At 41.8% G+C, this 19,849-nt stretch overlaps 1 protein-coding gene across 1 annotated transcript in view; it reads left to right on the forward strand.

Moving 5' to 3' along the window:
• The window catches only part of dnah6 (dynein, axonemal, heavy chain 6), a 313,200-nt gene that overhangs the window by 115,965 nt on the left and 177,386 nt on the right, over positions 1–19,849 (forward strand). Inside the window, exons 34-38 of the mRNA XM_060841711.1 lie at positions 7,337–7,444; positions 7,702–8,257; positions 10,371–10,493; positions 12,436–12,618; positions 17,163–17,306. Of these exons, the coding sequence (XP_060697694.1) occupies positions 7,337–7,444; positions 7,702–8,257; positions 10,371–10,493; positions 12,436–12,618; positions 17,163–17,306 (1,114 nt within the window). The remainder of the gene's footprint in view (positions 1–7,336; positions 7,445–7,701; positions 8,258–10,370; positions 10,494–12,435; positions 12,619–17,162; positions 17,307–19,849) is intronic.

The raw sequence follows: 19,849 nt of genomic DNA on the forward strand, positions 1-19,849 counted from the left end.
TAATAAGGGATGGTCAATATGATTTTGTTCAGGGAAGCTTGTAGCTTCTTGACTGAATTTTTTAAAGTTGTATCAAGGAGGATTGATGAGGATATCACAGTGGATATTGTCTATGTGGATTTTAGAAAAACATTTGACAAGATCCCACATAGCAGACTGATCAGAAAAGGAAAAGCTACTGGGATATATTGAAATGTGGCAAGTTGGATTCAAAATAGCTCAATCATAAAAGAAAGGGTAATGGTTGATTGGCGTTTTTACAATTGGATAGCAGTTTCCACAGGTCTCCGTTTTGGGTACATTGATGTGTATGGTAAATATTAGTAGTCATAGAGATGTACAGCACAGAAACAGATCCTTCAGTTCAACTTGTCCACGCATTTCCCTCCAAACCCTTCCTATTCGTATACCCATCCAGATGCCATTTAAATATTGCAATCATGCTAGCTTTCACCACTTCCTCTGGCAGCTCAGACCATACATGTACCACCCTCTGCGTGAAAATGTTGCCCTTTAGGTCTCTTTTATATCTTTCCCCTCTCACCCAAAACCTATGTCCTGAAGTTCTGGACTCCCCCCACCCCCAAAGAAGAAACTTTGTCTATTTATAAACCTCTATAACGCCACCCCTCAGATGTTTAGGACTTGATTGTGGGAGGCACGTTTCTTTATTCATTCACAGGATGAGGATGTCACTGTCTAAGCAACATTTATTGCCCAGGTGACAGTTAAGAGTCAACCATACATTGCTGTGGGTCAGGAGTCTCAAGTAGGCCAGACCAAGTCAGGAACAGTAAGGTTCTATCCTTGAAGGACATTAGTGATCCAAATGGGTTTTTCCAACAATCGATAATGGATTCCATAATGGGATTTGAACCTGGGTCTCCAGAATATTAGGAGAAAGTGAGGACTGCAGATGCTGGAGACCAGAGTTGAAAAATGTGGTGCTGGAAAAACACAGCAGGCCAGGCAGCATCCAAGGAGCAGGAGAATCGACGTTTCAGGCATAAGCCCTTCCTCAGGAATGAGGCTGGTGTGCCAAGCGGGCTGAGATAAAAGGTAGGGGGTGGCAATTTAGGGGAGGGGCGCTGGGAATACGATAGGTGGAAGGAGGTGAGGGTGAGGGTGATAGGCCGGAGAGGGGGTGGGGGTGCAGAGGTCGGGAAGAAGATTGCAGTCAAGAGGGTGGTGCTGAATCCGGAGGTTAGGACTGAGATAAGGTTGGGGGAGGGGAAATGAGGAAGCTGGAGAAATCTACATTCATCCCATGTGGTTGGAGGGTTCCTAGGCGGAAGATGAGGCGCTCTTTCTCCAGGTGTCATGTGGTCAGGATCTGGCAATGGAGGAGGAGAAAGTGAGGTCTGCAGATGCTAGAGATCAGAGCTGAAAATGTGTTGCTGGAAAAGCACAGCAGGTCAGGCAGCATCCAAGGAACAGGAAATTCGACGTTTCGGGCATGATTCCTGATGAAGGGTTTATGCCTGAAGGGTGGCACGGTGGCACAGTGAGGGTGGCACGGTGGCACAGTGGTTAGCACTGCTGCCTCACAGCACCAGGGACCTGGGTTCAATTCCCGCCTCAGGTGACTGACTGTGTGGAGTTTGCACGTTCTCCCTGTGTCTGCGTGGGTTTCCTCCGGGTGCTCCGGTTTCCTCCCACAGTCACAAAGATGTGCGGGTCAGGTGAATTGGCCATGCTAAATTGCTCGTAGTGTTAAGTAAGGGGTATGGGTTGCGCTTCGGCGGGTCGGTGTGGACTTGTTGGGCCGAAGGGCCTGTTTCCACACTGTAAGTAATCTAATTTTCAGCTGGCGATGGAGGAGGCCAAGGACCTGCATGTCATTGGCAGAGTGGGAGGGGCAGTTAATGCGTTCAGCCACGGGGCGGTTGGGTTGGTTGGTGCGGGTGTCCCAGAGGTGTTCCCTATAACGTTTCGCAAGTAGGCGGCCTGTCTCCCCAATGTAGAGGAGACCACATCGGGTGCAGCGGTACTGTAAATGATGTGTATGGAGGTGCGGGTGAATTTGCGATGGATATGGAAGGACCCATTGGGGCCTTGGAGGGAGGTGAGGGGGGAGGTGTGGGCGCAAGTTTTGCACTTCTTGCGGTTGCAGGGCAAGGTGCCGGGAGTGGAAGTTGGGTTGGTGGGGGGTGTGGACCTGACAAGGGAGTCACGGTGGGAGTGGTCTCTCTGGAAAGCTGATAGGAGTGGGGAGGGAAATATATCCCTGGTGGTGGGGTCTGTTTGGAGGTGACGGCCATGGAGGATGATACGATGTATCCAGAGGCTGGTGGGGTGGAAGGTGAGGACCAGTGGGGTTCTGTCCTGGTGGCGATTGAAGGGGTGAGGTTCAATGGCGGAGGTACGGGGAGTGGAGGAGATGCGGTGGAGAGCATTGTCGACCACGTAGGAGGGGAAATTGCGGAAAGAGGCCATTTAGGTTGTTCGGTAGTGGAATTGGTCCTCCTTGGGAGCAGATGCGACGGAGGCAAAGGAATTGGGAATATGGGATGGCATTTTTACAGGGAGCAGGTTGGGAGGAGGTGTAATCTAGGTAGCTGTGGGAGTTGGTCGGTTTGTAGCAAATGCCTGTGTTGGGTAGGTCGCCCGAGATAGAAATAGAGAGGTCTAGGAAGGGGAGGGAGGAATCTGAGACGGTCCGGGTAAATTTGAGATCGGGGTGGAAGGTGTTAGTAAAGTGAATGAACTGTTCAATCTCCTCATGGGAGGACAAGGTAGCGCCAATACAATCATCGATGTAGCGGAGGAAATGGTGGGGAGTGGTGCCAGTGTAGCTGCGGAAGATGGACTGTTCCACATATCCGACGAAGAGTCAGGCATAGCTGGGGCCCATGCGGGTGCCCATGGCTATTCCTTTGGTTTGGAGGAAGTGGGAGGATTGGAAGAAGAAGTTGGAAGAGGACCAGTTCAGTCAGTCGAAGGAGAGTGTCATGGAAGGGTACTGGTTGGGTCGGCAGGAAAGGAAGAAGCGGAGGGCTTGGAGGCCTTTGTGGTGGGGGATGGAGGTGTAGAGAGACAGGATGTCCATTGTGAAGATAAGGCGTTGAGGACTGGGGAAGCGAAAATCATGGAGAAGGTGGAGGACATGGATGGTGTCCCGAACGTAGGTGGGGAGTTCTTGGACTAAGGGGGACTGGACAGTGTCGAGGTATGCAGAGATGAGTTCGGTGGGGCAGGAGCAGGCTAAGACAATGGGTCGGCCGGGGCAGTCAGGTTTGTGGATTTTGGGCAGGAGGTAGAAATGGGTGTTGCGGGGTTGTGGGACTATGAGGTTGGAAGCGTTGGATGGGAGATCTCCTGAGGTGATGAGGTTATGGAAGGTCTGGCAGATGATGGTTTGGTGGTGGGAGGTGGGGTCAAGGTCAAGGGGGCAGTACGAGGAGTTATCCGCGAGTTGGTGCCTAGCTTCAGCGGTGTAAAGATCGGTGCACCAAACTACCACCGCGCCTCCCTTGTCTGCCAGTTTGATGGTGAGGTTGGGGTTGGAGCGGAGGGAGTAGAGGGCTATGCGTTGTGAGGGTGAGAGGTTGGAGTGAGTGAGAGGGGTGGACAGGTTGAGGTGATCACTGTTGCGGCGGCAGTTGGATATGAAGAGATCGAGGGTGGGTAAGAGGCCAGCACGGGGTATCCAGGTGGATGGGGTGTGTCAGAGGGTGGGCGAGAGTCTTGGTTGAAGAAGTAGGCATGGAAGCGAAGGCAGTGGAAGAAATGCTCGATGTCTAGCCGTATGTCGAGCTCATTGATCTGGGAACGTAGGGGGAATGAGGGTGAGGCCTCTGCTGAGGACTGATCATTCATCCTCAGCGAGGGGGAGGTCTGGAGGGATGGTGAAAATACAGCAAGGCTGGGAGCTAGGACCTGGGACCTGGCGTGGAGGCGGAGTTGGTCGTGGGGCAGGAGATGATGTGGGGGCGGAGATCGAAGTGGCAGTGGCATAGCATGCGGTATGGTCCTTGAGCAGATGAGTGACGTCACTGTGGGCGGAAGTTGCTGCGGCGATGGCAGCTCCGGGGGCAGAAGTGAGGAAGATAAAGGTTTACTCCAGAATGATATCAATGGTTTAACTGAGTGGGTAGAAATATGGTGAATGGAATTCAATCCATATAAATGTGCAGTAGTGCATTTGATGAGGGAACACGAAGCTAGTGAATCCACAGTAAATGGGAGGACATTATAGGGGAAGTGAGACATTTTGGGGTGCATGCTCATAGGTCCTTTGGAAGTGGCAGGACAGGTGAATAAGTTCTGAAGAAAAGTTTTTAGACTTGAAACCTTTGTTCTGTTTCTAATGCTGCTAGACCTGCTGAGTTTCTCCAATATCAACTGCCTGAAGCAAAATCAGAAAATGTGGGAAAGAAAAATAAGGGAAAACTTTTTTTTTGGATGAAGTGTGGAATACAGAAATAGTGATGCAAACCAGCTATATAAGACTCTAGTTAGACCACAGCTGGAATTTTGTGCGCAGTTTTGGTCAATGCATGACAGGAAGGATAAAATAGTTCTGCTGACAATACAGAGAAGATTTAAAATAATGTTGCCAGGACTTGAAAATTGCAGTAAAAGGTAAAGTTAGATCTTGGAAAAGAGGAGCTTGAGGGATGGCTTAACTGATGTACACAGAATTATAAAGGTGGGGTAGATGGAGTGGGAAGAAAAGACCTGTTTCTCTTAACAAAAGAAGTTAATTATTAGGAGGACAGATTTAAAGAAATCGGTAAGTGGGAACATGAGGAAAGAATATTTTTTTCTTAGTGGGTTGTAAGTGTCAAGAATTTCCTGCCTGATTTTGGTGGTGGAGGCAGAAACTCTCAACTCATTTAAAGAGGTCATGTGCTCCTTGGGAAATAAAGACATGTCCAGGAAGCTGGGAAATCAAATTGTGTGGGAAGCACTGGGAATGCCAGATCCCCTCCTACTGGTGGCAAAATGGTATGGCAATGGGAGTTTTGTCTGCTAAGAGCTCAATTAAGTAACTAAAGTAGGAAGTTAAGAGCTTGTATAATTTGACAACACTGGTTGTCTTTATGGGATTGGAGTGCTTTGTTTGAACACTTCATAGCTTAAGGAGGTTTCCGATCTCTTAGCCAATTTTGGACCCAATGTGCCACTTTTCCTGGGATCCCATGTATACTCATTTTCTTCACCAGGCTGCCATAAGCATTGCTAACATTCACATAGACCATGCCAAACCCATTATTTTCATCAGCAAGATTTCATATTTAAGTTTCCTAATTCTCACGAGCAACTACCTAAAATGATTCTTTAACAATCTTAAAGATCTCAATCAAGTCAAGGTCAAGTGAAATGAGCTCTCAGCCTGTCGATCCCTCTCGACAGATTTTTTTTACCACCATTCTTGTAAATTATTTTGGACCTTCTCTCAGGCCTCTGTTTGTGCTTCACTAACTTCTAAGCTTTCAGCAGAACATTTTACATAAAGACTGGCAAAAATGTGGAATTTTCAACGACCCAGAGTTGTTCAGGAGAATACCATAGATTCATTTATGATGAAGTTAGATAAATACGTGAAGGAGAATGGAATAGAATAATCTGTTGATAATGCTAGATGAAGAAAGCTTAGAAAAGAAACATGTGGAGCACAAAAAACAGCATAAGCCAGTTGTCCAATTTGCCTGTTTCTGTGATGTACATGTATACTGTGTACTACTTAACAAAGAAACGATGATCTTTTCAATAGGCAGTTATCAATATAGCACAGATATTGGTGTTCCTTTGTCTTTTCATGAATAGAGTTTGATGTTAATCTGCTCAAAATCATTATTGTTCAGATGCTGTTCAGTGCGGATCAAGACAGAATGCAGTGTTGTTCGAGGCTGAGCTATTTTCAGTAGCTGAATTAATGAACGGCTCTCAATTAAAACGTCAGATGGGGACCTGTCTGGATTATTGTTGAGTGCTCAGTTCACTTAGATCTCCTCAAATGCACCAAAACAGCTTGTGCCCACATGGATCAAGGCCTGGACAACATTCAGTTTATGGCCTGACAAGTGGCAAGTTATGTTCATGCCACACAAGTACCATTTCTAAAATAAAAGATGAATATAACCAACTCCCCTTGACATTCAGCAGCTTTGCTATTGCTGAATCCCCCAATATCAACAACCTGAATGTTACCATTGATAAGAAACTGAACTGGACTAGCCAGTAAATAAAGAGCAACTTGAGGATAAAGCAGATGAGTTGTAGGATTGTGTTTGGAGACTGGCAGTTGTTGGTGTTGAGTACTGAGGCTGTTGCCGCGATGCCATCATTGTGGGGGATGCTGGTGTAGAGTGTGGGAACATCCACTGTGACGAGGAATGCTCCCGGTTCGACTGGTCCGTGGGTGCTGAGTTTCTGTAAGAAATCCGTAGTGTCGCGACAGAAGCTGGAGATCCCCTGTACAATAGGTTTCAAGATGCCTTCCACATAGCCGGAGAGATTCTCACATATGGTCCCATTGTCCAACACGATGGGATGTCCCGGTGTGTTGGCTTTGTGTACCTTTGGAAGGCAGTAGAAGTCGCCTACATGAGAAGTACGTGGGATGAGGGCGCATAGGGAACTCTGAAGGACTGGATCCAAAGTTCTGATCAGTATGTTTGATTCTCGGGTGTGTTCTTTAGTCAGATCAGCTGGTAGTTGCCTGTGTATGTATGTATGTGTGTATATATATATATATATATATATATATACACACACACACACACACACACACACACTTTCTCACACTCACAATCCCCACCCCAGACAGACAAAGACCCACATGCACACATGTGGGGTGAATTTGTACTTACAGGGTTACATTGTACTTGTGATTTACACATGAAAGAAGTGAAGCTATCACGGGATTCTAACAGACAATCAATTTTTCAATGTATAATTTCAGTTACATCACACTGTAAATTTTTGCTATAAATTCTGTGTTACGATCAAGCCCTCCACGATTACCTGATGATGGAGCGTCGCTCCGAAAGCTAGTGTGCTTCCAATTAAACCTGGTGTTGTGTGATTTTTAACTTTGTACACCCCAGTCCAACACCGGCATCTCCAAATCATGTCTTCTGATGTCATAATCTGTTTGAAGTAAATATGGAAATTAGATATTTTGTAGTTTTCAGTGTTTTAAAGCAGATTTCACACTATATATATATATATATATATATGTGTAAATATATATATATATATCCGTATATGTTACAGTTTCATGAGAATAAAAATACTAATTTTCCCAAAATATCATTTTTGATGTGTATTTAGTTTCATGTATTTAGCTTTGAAGATAGTTTAATATTCCATTCACTTTTTTGTTTAGGTCTCTGAAGAGAGAGAACCCAAATTTGAGTGAGGATGTTGTCTTGATTCGAGCCTTGAGAGATTCTAACCTCCCAAAATTTCTGTCAGATGATGCAGTGCTTTTCGGGTATGTAATGAGTTCTTTTCATTTGACCATCTGGACAAGAAATTCACTATTATCCTCTTCAATCTGTTCACATTCTTTTGAATTGTTCTTAAATTTTCACTTAATCCTGAAAATGCTAGTTCACTGTGTTCTTCAAAAGGTCTCAGAAAAATTGATCATGCTCGTACATTAATTAAAGAATGAATATTGAATAGTGCATGTTTTGCAATGGTTTGACAATAGATTACAGTGATTTTTTTCTTTGTTTCTCTCTTCAGTGGAATCCTTTCCGATTTATTTCCAGGGGTTGTTATTCCAGACCATGATTATGGTTCATTCGAGAAAACAGCTATTGATGTTATGCTTAGCCGTGGCCTGCAACCTGTCTCTACTATGATTGTGAAGGTCATACAGTTGTATGAAACCATGATTGTGCGGCATGGTGTTATGTTAGTTGGACCTTCTGGAAGTGGAAAAACTACAGTTTATCAAGTTTTGGCAGATACTCTTGGGACTTTGCACAGTGCTGGTGAGGATGATCCAAACTATCAGCCAGTAAAAACTTATGTGCTAAACCCCAAGTCAATCACAATGGGTGAATTGTATGGTGAAGTAAATAATGTGACAATGGAGTGGAATGATGGTCTAATGGCACTTAGTGTTCGTGCAGCTGTGAATGATGTAAGTCATAACCACAAATGGATCATCTGTGATGGGCCTGTTGATGCACTGTGGATTGAGAATATGAACACAGTCCTTGATGATAATAAGATGCTGTGCCTTGCAAACAGTGAACGGATTAAACTCACTCCATATATTCACATGGTCTTTGAGGTAAATGATTCTCGTTTTGTTTAATATATGTGCTTTAAAATTTGGGACTGCATCAGTGGTACCCTTATGGAATCTCCGTATCAAAGGCAACATTTTAACAACCAGTGAAGGGGGAATTCAGGTGTGACTGTTATGGGAAAGGAGCTGTTACAGAGCTGGAAAGTGATGATGTATTTGGAATCCAATACCCTGTCCACTCTTGAATTTCACCCAGGGGAGTATGTAGGTGATTCATTAAATATACAAGAATACACTTAACTCCGGATTGAACACAGCATTCTGGCTTTAAAAGCTTCCCGAGCGCTCTGGAACCCACTGGTGCCACTGAGGAAAGAGCGCAGTTGGGGTGTTAGTCCAGTGAATCTGGTAGGCTGGGAAACCTTCAAACAGTGAAACTGCAGTCATGTTTGTGTGAGAGGTTATTGTCCACAGTGCTACTTCTCAGAGTGCATTCATCCTGTTTGACAGGTAGTCTCCTACTTCTTGAAAGTCAGTTCACCTGTTTTTGACTTCATTCCGCTTTATCTGCTCTTTCTAACTGCTTACACTTTAAGAACAGCTTATGCAGCTCTTTCTTCTGACTTTGACAAAGAGCATAAGGAACTGTATCAGCAGAGCAAATAGGAACATCTGTAGAAAGTGTTTTCTTTTCAATAACATGTCACTCCACAGGGCCGAAATAATACACATGGAAAACTACTGAAAAAAAGGCATACAAGCAGGCAGTGGATAGTGAATCAGCTCCCTCAATATGCAGGTGGAGAATAGATGTTCAACTCTAACAATATGGAATAAGTTTGAGCTGGATATTCAGACCTTGCAAGAGATCACTGCTGCCATATGCAACTGCCTGGAGCAATATGTATTTTACAGTTGACTAGGTGGGCACCCATTGCTGGAATTTGACAAGTTGCCAAAGTGGATCTCACCAGGCCAGCATTCCCCCTACCTGCTCTTTTAAATTTTCTGCTCTCTTGGCCAATAGAGAGTTGAGTTTGAGAGAAATAGATTGAACAGGAATGAAGGACAAACTTTGTGGAGAATATCTGAAAGGCATGGCATAAAGGTGAGGCTGATGGGTGGGTGATCAGAAAGAGAGATGACGTGATGTCTGAAAAGACACTAAGAAGTAAATCTGCAAGATGTTGGTCTGGTGATTTTTATGCAGGAGAATGCTGTGAGCGTGTATACAACTTACCATCAGGATGAATTTTGTCACTCACATTTCCAACTTCCTTGAAGTCTTTGAAACCCTTTGATCGTTCTCTCCAAGTTTGAGGGGCCATGCTCCTGTAGCAAACGCCCTCCCCTTCCCCCCACCCATTCCAAGTTGCTTCCATTTAAGCTTATTTGGTCGGAGAGACTGGCCACCTTTTCCCATTCCTGGTAAATGCCACCTCATTTCAGTTCCTCAGATCCCTTTGGGCCATTTCCAGAAAGTATTTAAGACCTGGGGAGATGAATGTATATTTCTACAATTCTGACCCCCCCATCACAATTCTTTAGCCTCCTTTAATAGTTTTTCAGGATGTAATCTCACCTGACCTCTCTGATTACTGAGGAGACAAGAAAGCTGGATGTTAATGCTATGATTGATTACAGCCAAAGCAACATCCAGTACTGAATCAAACATGTCCCAACTTGCTATTGTTCTTCTAGTTTTGCACAGTTCTGTGAGGATACATTTTAAGCCCAAAGTCTCGACTGCCTTCGCAGTCTGTCAGAGGGTTGATCTACATTAGTACCAGCATTGTTTAAGCAAACAGGTGATCCTATTTTTAAGATAGTTGGCTATACCAGCAAACATTATGCTGACATGGTGTCAAACATATATGGCATTCACTTTGCTGTTTTTGTGAAAATAGCCCATTAATTTTATTCTAAAATATATCTTTTGCAGTCCACATGTGATCTAATTAAAATGGTCAGTCAAATGATATGTTTAAATAATTTTACAAGCATCTGACTATTTGTCATTTTCACAACTTCTTAAATTATTTGGTGATTATACTCAATCTGTTATTAATTAGTTCTGATTGCAGTGCTATTACACAACAGTTAGTAACAGAAATAGATGGTCAATTTATGAGAAATTATTTTTGCTACCTTCCAGGTGCAAGATTTAAAAGTGGCCTCTCCTGCCACTGTTAGCAGGTGTGGGATGGTTTACATTGATGCTGATGAACTTAAGTGGATGCCATACGTGCAAACATGGATGGCTAGCCATGCAAATCGTGTAAGACACAATTGTAAATTGTAATCCATGTGTAGTAGAATGGAAGTATTCTTTTAAAGAAAAACTCCAACAGAACCATTTCAGTTCTTCCTGAATTTACATGTGCATTTCATGAACACTTGATATTACCTTATCAATATAATCCTGGAACATTTTCATTTCTGCCCTAAATGGTTTTATAAAGCAATTTTCTGTTTAAATTTCTTGTGCCTTTCGAGGTTTTTAGCATTTAATTTCCTCACTTCCACATCCACTATTTAGATACAGAAAAATATTGTTTACTTCTCTTCACTATGATGGAGAAACAGTTCCCCAGATATTTGGGGTGGGAAGAGAGGTCAAGTTAAAGATCTTAACTTATTGGAATGTACTGCCTCTTTGTGGGTTGGATTTTAATCTTCTGATTTCAGCAGAGGTGCAGGACAGTCCTTGGCAGTCAGCTTTGAAAATGATAACCAAGTTCCAGTCAGTTATTGAAATTTGTTTTTCATGGGTAGATACCAGAATATCCAATTGTCCCATTTTGGTACAGCAATGCTCAAGTGTGTTCCTGAGCACTGTTCTGTGATTTAGGAGAAATTCTCTTTGTGTATGCGAACCCCTTATATGTGTTATCCAGTCTGCACCTCAAAGCTCTCCTAAGCTTTTGTAGCACATTACTTGATTTTTTGAGGGGCCATGAAATGTTAGGTGGAAACTTCTTGAGCTTTGAGAGCATTTGGGGTGGAGGAGAGAGGTCAGGTTAAGGATGTTGACTGTTTGGAATATGCTACCTCCTAGTGGCATTGCATTTTAATCTTCTGATTTCAACTGAGTGCAGGACATCCCCTAGAATTCAGCTTAGATCCTGCTTTGAATATGATGATCAACCTCCAATGACTTCATTGGGGGATGCCCTCTCAAGTTAACAATGTTCTAGAAAAACCACAAAGCTCTTTACAGCAACATTGTGACAAAATTTGCGATTAAACAACATCAAGAGAATTTAAGACTAATGATAAAAAGTTAGGTCAAAGCGGTAGGTTTTAAGAATCATCTTAAATGAAGCAATATAGGTGGTGCGATTTAAGGAGAGAATTCCAGGTTTTCGGGCCCCAAGAAGATGAAGACACAGTTGCCAGTTGTAGAGTGAAAGAAAGATGCAAGAGGCCAGAAGTAGAGGGGCATAGTATGCCTAGAGGATCTTACAAAGATAAGGAGAGACAAAACAATGGAGACTTTCAACATGAGTCTGACAATTTTGAAATCAGGCTGTAAGACCTTGTTAACCAGCATGTGTTTTCAGTAAATGAGACTTGTTGGCAGTTAGAAAATGGGAAATGGAATTTTGGATGATTGTAGCTTATAGAGAGTGGAAGATGCGGAACTGTTATGGGAGTATTGGAATAGTTAGGTTTTTAGAACTAACCACAGCTTGAATGAGGGTTTCAACAACATCTAATCTGAGGCAGTGCAAAAGATTTGCTTTGTTAGTGGAATTATGTTACCTTGGTGATGGAAAGAATAAGGGTTGGGAAGCTCATCTTAGTGTTAACTGGAATGTTGAGATTGTAAGCAGTCTCGTTTTACCTTGAATTGTGGATGGATTAGAGAATAAAGTTAATGGTTAAGTGTAGAGTTTGTTGCAGAGACTGAAGAATGTTAAATATGTTGTTAAAGTTATAATTGTTTTGCTTATTTTGGAAATGGGCTTGTGTGTCAAACTTCCTTAATCCAAAAAACAAATTCCTTGCTGTATGACAGTTGACAAAATGAAATTATAGTATAGTGACAGTTTATTTTGATTACTTGTCTTGGTGTGATTATTTAAGTGCTCTGGAGTTATAAAATTGTACAGTGTAATGTGGAATTCGACCTAATGTCTGAATGATAAGGATCATTAATGTTTCTGAACTGAAAATAAATCAATGGAATTCTAAATATATGTCTAATGTCTGTTTAGATTCCTTTAGAACCACAGCAGTATCTAATGAGACTTTTTGCAAGCTGTGTCGAAAATGGGCTGCACTTTGTGAACAAGAAATGCACACAGGCCATCTCTCAAGTTGATATCAGTAAGGTCACAACTCTCTGTTGTCTCCTTGAATCTCTGCTATTGGGTAAAGGTGGCCCAGATCTCCACATGGTACGTGAAATAGTCTCTGTACTATAGAAGTAACTTAACATTATACAAAGATCAATACAGCACAGGAACAGGGTTTTCAGCCCTCCGAGTCTGCACTAACACATTTTGCCCTTTCATACTAAAAATGTCTTCACTTACAGGTTTCGTAATCCTCTAATCCCTTCCTATTCATGTTTTCATCCAAGTGCTTCTTGAATGCTGCTATTGTGTCTGCATCCACCACCACTTCAGGCAGCATGTTCCAGGCACTCACCACCCTTTGTGTGAAAACCTTGTCTTGAACATCTCTTTTAAACTTACCCTGCTGCACCTTACCTTCCCTCATAATTGACCCCTCCGCTCTGAAGAAAAAGCCTCATATTTTCCACTCTTGTAAACTTCTGTCAAATCACTGCTCAATCTCCTGCATTCCAGTGAAAACAAAGCCAATCTATCCAACCCTACTTCATAACTAAAATACCCCAGAGTAGTCAATATCCTGGTAAACATTTTCTGTACCCTGTCCAAAGCATCTACATCCTTCTGGTAGTCTGGTGACAAGAACAGTATGCAATATCCAAGTGGTGGCTTAATTAAAGTTCTATAAAGATGCAGCATGCCTTGTCTATCCTTATACACAATGCCCATTCCAATGAAGGTAAGCATACCATAAGTCTTTTTTAACTACCTTACCTACCTGTGCTGCCATCTTCAGTGATTTGTGGTCCTGCACACCCAAATCCCTCTGCATATCAATACTCTTAATGGTTCTGTCACGATATTATCCTTTCACTATACTTTCCACTTGCACTTGACCTACCAAAATGCATCACCTCACATTTGTCTGGATTAAACTCCATCTGCCATTTTTCTGTCCATGTCTCCGACTGACTTATGTCCTGCTGTATCCTCTGACAATCCTCCTCACTATCCGTGACATCACCAATCTTTGTATTGTCCTCAAACTTACTAATTAGACCAGCCTTGCTTTCTTTCAAATCATTCATGTAGACCACAAACAGCTGAGGTTCCAGCATTGATCCCTGTGGAACACCACTAGTCATAGCCCTCCAATCCAAAAAGCATCCTTCCACCACTACCCTCTGTCTCCTATGACTAAGCCAGTTCTGTATCCATATTGCCAATTTACCACTGATACCATCTGACTTCACCTTTTGTACCAGTTTGCCATGAAGGACCTTGTCAAAGGCTCTACTGAAATCTATGTAGACAATGCCATTCATTTTTCCCTTTTGTCACCTTCTCAAAAAAAACTCGATCAAGTTAGTGAGGCATGACCTACCCCACAGAAAACCATGCTGTCTATCACTCATAGGGCCACTCACTTCTCAATGCATATAGGTCTCATCCCTGAGAATCTTTTCCAATAATTTTCCTACCACAGATGTGAGGTGTACAGGCCTGTAGTTTCCTGAATTATCCCTGCTACCCTTTTAAAAGAATGGGACAATATTGGCTGTTCTCTAGTCCTCTGGGATCTCATCTATGGCCAAAGACATCATCAAAGATGTCTGTCAATGCTTCAGCAATTTGTTCTCTTTCCATGCTCAATATACTGATGTAGATCCCATCAGGACCCAGGGCCTTATCCACCTTAATACTTTTTTTAAGATGCACAACACTTCTTCCTTTTTAATAGTAACTTTGGTTTAGAAATTTGGCACTCCCTTCCCTGAGATCATCCTCCACTAGTTGCTTTTCTTTGGTGAATGCTTTAGAACCTACTACTTCTGCTCCATACGTAGATTCCCTCCTTTGTCCTTGAATGGGCCAACCCTTTCCCTGGCTACACTCTCTTGCTTTTTATATATGTATAAAAATTCTTGGGATTATCCTTAATCCAGTTTACTAACAACTTTTCATGACCCCTTTAAGCCTTTCTAGTTCCTTGTTTAAGTTTTTCCTAACTTTCCTTATATACTTCAAGGGCTTCTTCAGTTCCCATCCTCCTAACCATTATGGATGCTTCCTTTTATCTTTTTGACTAAGGTCCTAACAACCCTGGTCATCCAAGGTTCTTTCAACTTGCCAAAGCTATCCTTCACTCTACTGGACCTTTTTCATGCCATTTGAAATACTCCCATGTGTCCAATTTGGATTTATCCGCGAACAGCTGCCTCCAAACAACATTCTCTGGTTCCTGCCTAATATTGTTGTCATTCACTTTTCCCCGGTTTTATTACCTTCACCTGAGGACTGCTGTTATCTCTATCTATGATTATTTTAAAACTCATGGTATTATGATCACTACTCCCGAAATGCTCCCCACTGAAACTTTATTGACCTCACTGGGCTCATTTCCCAAAACCAGAACCAATATAACCCCTTCCCTGGTAGGACTGTTTACATACTGTGTCAAGAAACCCTTCTGAATGGTCCTTACACATTCTGTCCCATCCAAGCCCCGACCATGTGGTGAGTCCACGGCAATATAGGGGAAGCTAAAATCATTCACTAGAATAACCCTGCTGTTTTTACATCTTTCCAAAATCTGTATACGTGTTCTCTTCACTATCTCCCATTGGCTGTTGGGAGGCCTTCGTCATTGTGGTTTCACCTTTCATGTTCCTGAATTCTATGCATATTGTCTTGCTGCACAAATCCTCTGATGTATCCTCTCTCAGTACAACTGTGAAATACTCCTTTATCAGTAATGAAACTTCCCCACTCCTTTTACACCCCCTTCTATCACATCTGAAACATCTAAATCCTGGGACATTCAACTGCCCGTCCAATCCTTCTTTCAGCCAAGTCTCTGTAGTGGCAATAATGTTATAGTTCAAGTACTAATCTAAGTTCTGAGGAAGGGTCACTGGACCTGAAATGTTAACTTTGATTTCTCTTCATAGATGCTTCCACACCACCTGACCTTTTCCAGCAATTTCTGTTTTTATCTCTAAGCTCAACTGTTTTACCTCTTATACTTCTTGCATTGAAAAACATGATTTCAGGCCACCTGCTCTTTCCAGCAGCATTTCCCTGCCTATTTTAAGTTATGTTTGCTTTGTTTTCTATCTCTCCTTTAATTTTCAACTACTGTCCTATGATTTCTGTCCCCCTGCCTCACAAATTTAAACCCTCCCTAACCAAGTACCCCCACAAGGGCAACAATCCCAGTCCTGGTATGTTGCTGAAGTATAGACCTTTTATTAGATGCAAGCAACAATCACAGATCTGACAAAAACACCAGTAACTGGGGAGGTTTACAAATGTGGCTCAGAAAATATTTTGTTTGTATTTGTATGAAGCTGCATCATTTCCAGTGGATTTAATTTATTGCATGACCCTCATCTTTAGCTAATAGAGGAATGCCAATAATCTTTACCATTAGTAAAGCATTAATTGTATTAAGATCTACAGCAAAACATTAACTTGCAAAGATAACTTTTATAATCATTGTCCTCAAATCCATTTAGGATGCAATTACCACACAGCAAGAAGTTATGGCATACATCCCATTGTAGTTTGCATCTTGGTGTGAGCATGGTGTTCATTCACTTTATTGAGCAGGAGGCTTGGCTGAACAGATATACAAAGACCAAACTTTCCATCCCAACACCACAGATTTTCATTGAAGATGATACTTTCGACAACAAAAGTTGAGGAAACAATCAAAATGCAGTCTTTGATTTTGAATACCCTTGAAATTGATACTAAATGTCTCCATGTTATTGTTTGAGATGTAGCACAGATGTGCTCACCAATTGATGCCCAGATTCTAATCTGGGCAACAGTGAGCTTTTCAGCTCACACTTAACTTGTGCTGTGTAGGTGTTGAGTAGGCTTTGGGGATTCAGGAGGTGAGGAATTGATATGTTTAGTCCAGTTGCGTACCTGGTCAATGGTGACATGCCAGAATCTTACTAGCTGAGAGAATTTAGTGATCTCAAGGCTAAATGGTTAGATTCCCTCTTTGTTGAATATGGTCACTTCTGTATTTGTAATGTTGGGGACTTCAGGAGAAGGCTGAAATACATAATGTACCCCAGATTTTTCTCGCTGAAGTTAGATGGAAATGTATCAGTCTTGTCTTTTACACTGTCATTCTGAGCTGCCTTATCAATAAAAATAGGAATGTTTGTGCAACATTCTCCACTTATTTGTTTAATTTTCCATGCCATTCACAATTGGATGGAGCAGGATATCACCGATTAGATCTGAACCATTTACTGTGGGATCACTTGGCACTATTGCACACTGCTTCCACTGTTCAGCATGCATGTGATCCTGCGTTGTAATTTGTTTTTAGATATGCCTGGTGCTTATTCCGAGCATTCTCTCCTGCCCTCCTCAATGAATTAAGTTTGCTATCTAGAATGTTTAACATAAAGAAAAATCAAAATATGGTAATAATATTTTGCTCATATTAATTTTGACAACTTACTTAACAACTTGTACTTTAGAATCATGTTTTTGAATAATAATTCAAAAGTAATTGCAGTTAATTAAAATTAAAAACTTGAAATGTACTGTGTGTTTCCAAAGAAGTGTTGGCTTGTTTCCTTTTTAAATCAAACTGTATAATCATATCATTTGTTTTAAAGGATCCTTCGCAATTGAATAGTGTTATTTGTCAGACATTTGCCTTCTGTTATATTTGGTCCATTGGAGGAAACTTGACTGAAAACTATTGGGATGCCTTTGATTCATTTGTGCGACATCAATTCGAGGATCATCCTGAGGCTAAGGTATCCACAAAGTGGGCAAATAAATAGTGGTTTTCAGTGCAATGGCTGGACAAAGTGTTCTCTCACTGTTCAATTCAGACACAGTTTATATTATCCCCTGCCTGTTAGGAATATTCTCTTTCCTTTTGCACAGTAATTTTAAGAATTCTTGCTAAACATCAGTTCGGGCTTTTGCTCCCATACTGGGAAATCCTCATGGTTTAGACAATGAAGGACTTGTTACATTGCCATTGAATGTTGATGGGGTCAGTATTTCAGGCCAGTCTGAGGGCTGATCTTGAGTTGTGAAAAAAAATTCTTTTTGGCTGGGTGTTACTCTATATACAATTAATCCTATTTTTGACCAATAAAGCTTTGTAAAAGAAAAACGGGACTCCAATCAAATCAATAAATCCATCTCAGGATACATATATGCCGACCTTAACCAACAAAATAATGAAATAGTAAAAGTACTGAACTACGATGAGGATGTTTCTTAATAGGCAGGAATTAAAGTGTTCATTTAAGGAAGAGATGAAGAGCATTTTCTTCATAATACGTTTCCTTGCTAGATGTTTCTCTGTTTATTCCAGAATCAAAATGATATAAGTTCTTGTTTTCTGATTTTAAAGATGAGCAAACACAGCTTTTATTATCCATCTATATGCAAATACGTTTTATCAAGCAAAATGTAGACTTACGTTAGAGGGTTATAATGCACTTTGGCAAATTGGATGTGAGCCCACAACCGTTTACCAGAAACAAAATTTGATGACTAACCTTTTAATTTCAATTTATCTTGATTTTGACTGTGTATTTCATTTAAAACTTTGTCAATAATGTTTATATGATACCATTTCTGGTTGTATTTATGTCTGCTTTTGTTAATGTACTGATATGCCAACCTTGATTTTAACTGTAATCAGAGGATACATATCTGTAAGTGCGAAGGTTGATTATAAACTGCATAGCTTTATAGATTGTTTGTAATTATTCATGCCACAGACTTCACTTCAGTTAGTTTAGTTTAGTTTTACTTTAAAATGAATGAAAAGGAAATGGTCTTTGGTAAAGGTCAGAAATTCCTGAGTGAACCGACAAACTGAATGTTATTCTCCTTTCAAGTCCCTCATATTTTCCTAATATTGCCTTTGCCCTTCTCCCACCACTATTGAGGCCTCTCCCCCAGCATCTAATTCCTTCACTTTGTCTTCTCCATTTTCATCAGGTTTTCATTCCTATCTGATTCCCTGATTTGTGTTTTGCCATTTTCTTTCAGATTTTCCTTCTCAGAATCCTTTTGCACAATTGATTTCTTCTCCTTTCAGGCTTTTTCTCTCATTTATCTCAATCTTTCCATACTGCCTTAATTACGCTTCAATTTGTGAAAATGTTTGAAGTTGCCAAGTAAATGAACATGCCATTCATAGATGTTAACTGTAACTAATTAACAAAGAAAAAAGAAAATTACTGGAGGTTGGCTAACATGGTGCCACTCTTTAAGAAGGGTAGTAAGGACAAGCCAGGGAACTATAGACCAGTGAGCCTGATGTCGGTGGTGGGCAAGTTGTTGGAGGGAATCCTGAGGGACAGGATGTACATGTATTTGGAAAGGCAAGGACTGATTAAGGATAGTCAACATGGCATTGTGTGTGGAAAATCATGTCTCACAAAGTTGATTGAGTTTTTTGAAGAAGTAACAAAGAGGATTGATAGGGCAGAGCAGTGGATGTGATCTATATGGACTTCAGTAAGGCATTCAACAAGGTTCCCCTTGGGAGACTGGTTAGCCGGGCTAGATCTCACGGAATACAGCGAGAACTCGCCATTTGGATTTAGAACTGGTTTAAAGGTAGAAGACAGAGAGTTGTGGTGGAGGGTTGTTTTTCAGACTGGAGGCCTGTGACCAGTGGAGCGCCTCAAGGATCGGTGCTGTGTCCATTACTTTTTGTCATTTACATAAATGAGTTGGTTGAGAGCATAAGAAGTACAGTTAGTACGTTTGCAGATGACACCAAAATTGGAGGTGTAGTGGACAGCGAAGAGGGTTACCTCAGATTACAACAGGACCTTGATCAGATGGCAAATGGGCCGAGAAGTGGCAGATGGAGTTTAATTCAGATAAATGCGAGGTGCTACATTTTGGGAAAGCAAATCTTAGCAGGACTTATACACTTAATGGTAAGGTCCTAGGGAGTGTTGCTGAACAATGAGACCTTGGAATGCAGGTTCATAGTTCCTTGAAAGTGGACTCGCAGGTAGATAGGATAGTGAAGAAGACATTTGGTATGCTTTCCTTGATTGGTCAGCATGGGTTCATTTTCACTTTATTGAGTACAGGAATTGCGAGGTCATGTTGCGGCTGTGTAGGACATTGGTTAGGCCGCTGTTGGAATTTTGTATGCAATTCTGATCTCCTTCCTATCAGAAAGTTGTGAAACTTGAAAGGGTTCAGAAAAGATTTACAAGGATGTTGCCAGAGTTGGAGGATTTGAGCTAAAAGGAGTGGCTGAACAGGTTGGAGCTGTTTTCCCTGGAGCGTCGGAGGCTGAAGGGTGACCTTA

This window comes from Hemiscyllium ocellatum, chromosome 2 (assembly GCF_020745735.1).
Source record: "Hemiscyllium ocellatum isolate sHemOce1 chromosome 2, sHemOce1.pat.X.cur, whole genome shotgun sequence".
Lineage (NCBI taxonomy): Eukaryota > Metazoa > Chordata > Chondrichthyes > Orectolobiformes > Hemiscylliidae > Hemiscyllium > Hemiscyllium ocellatum.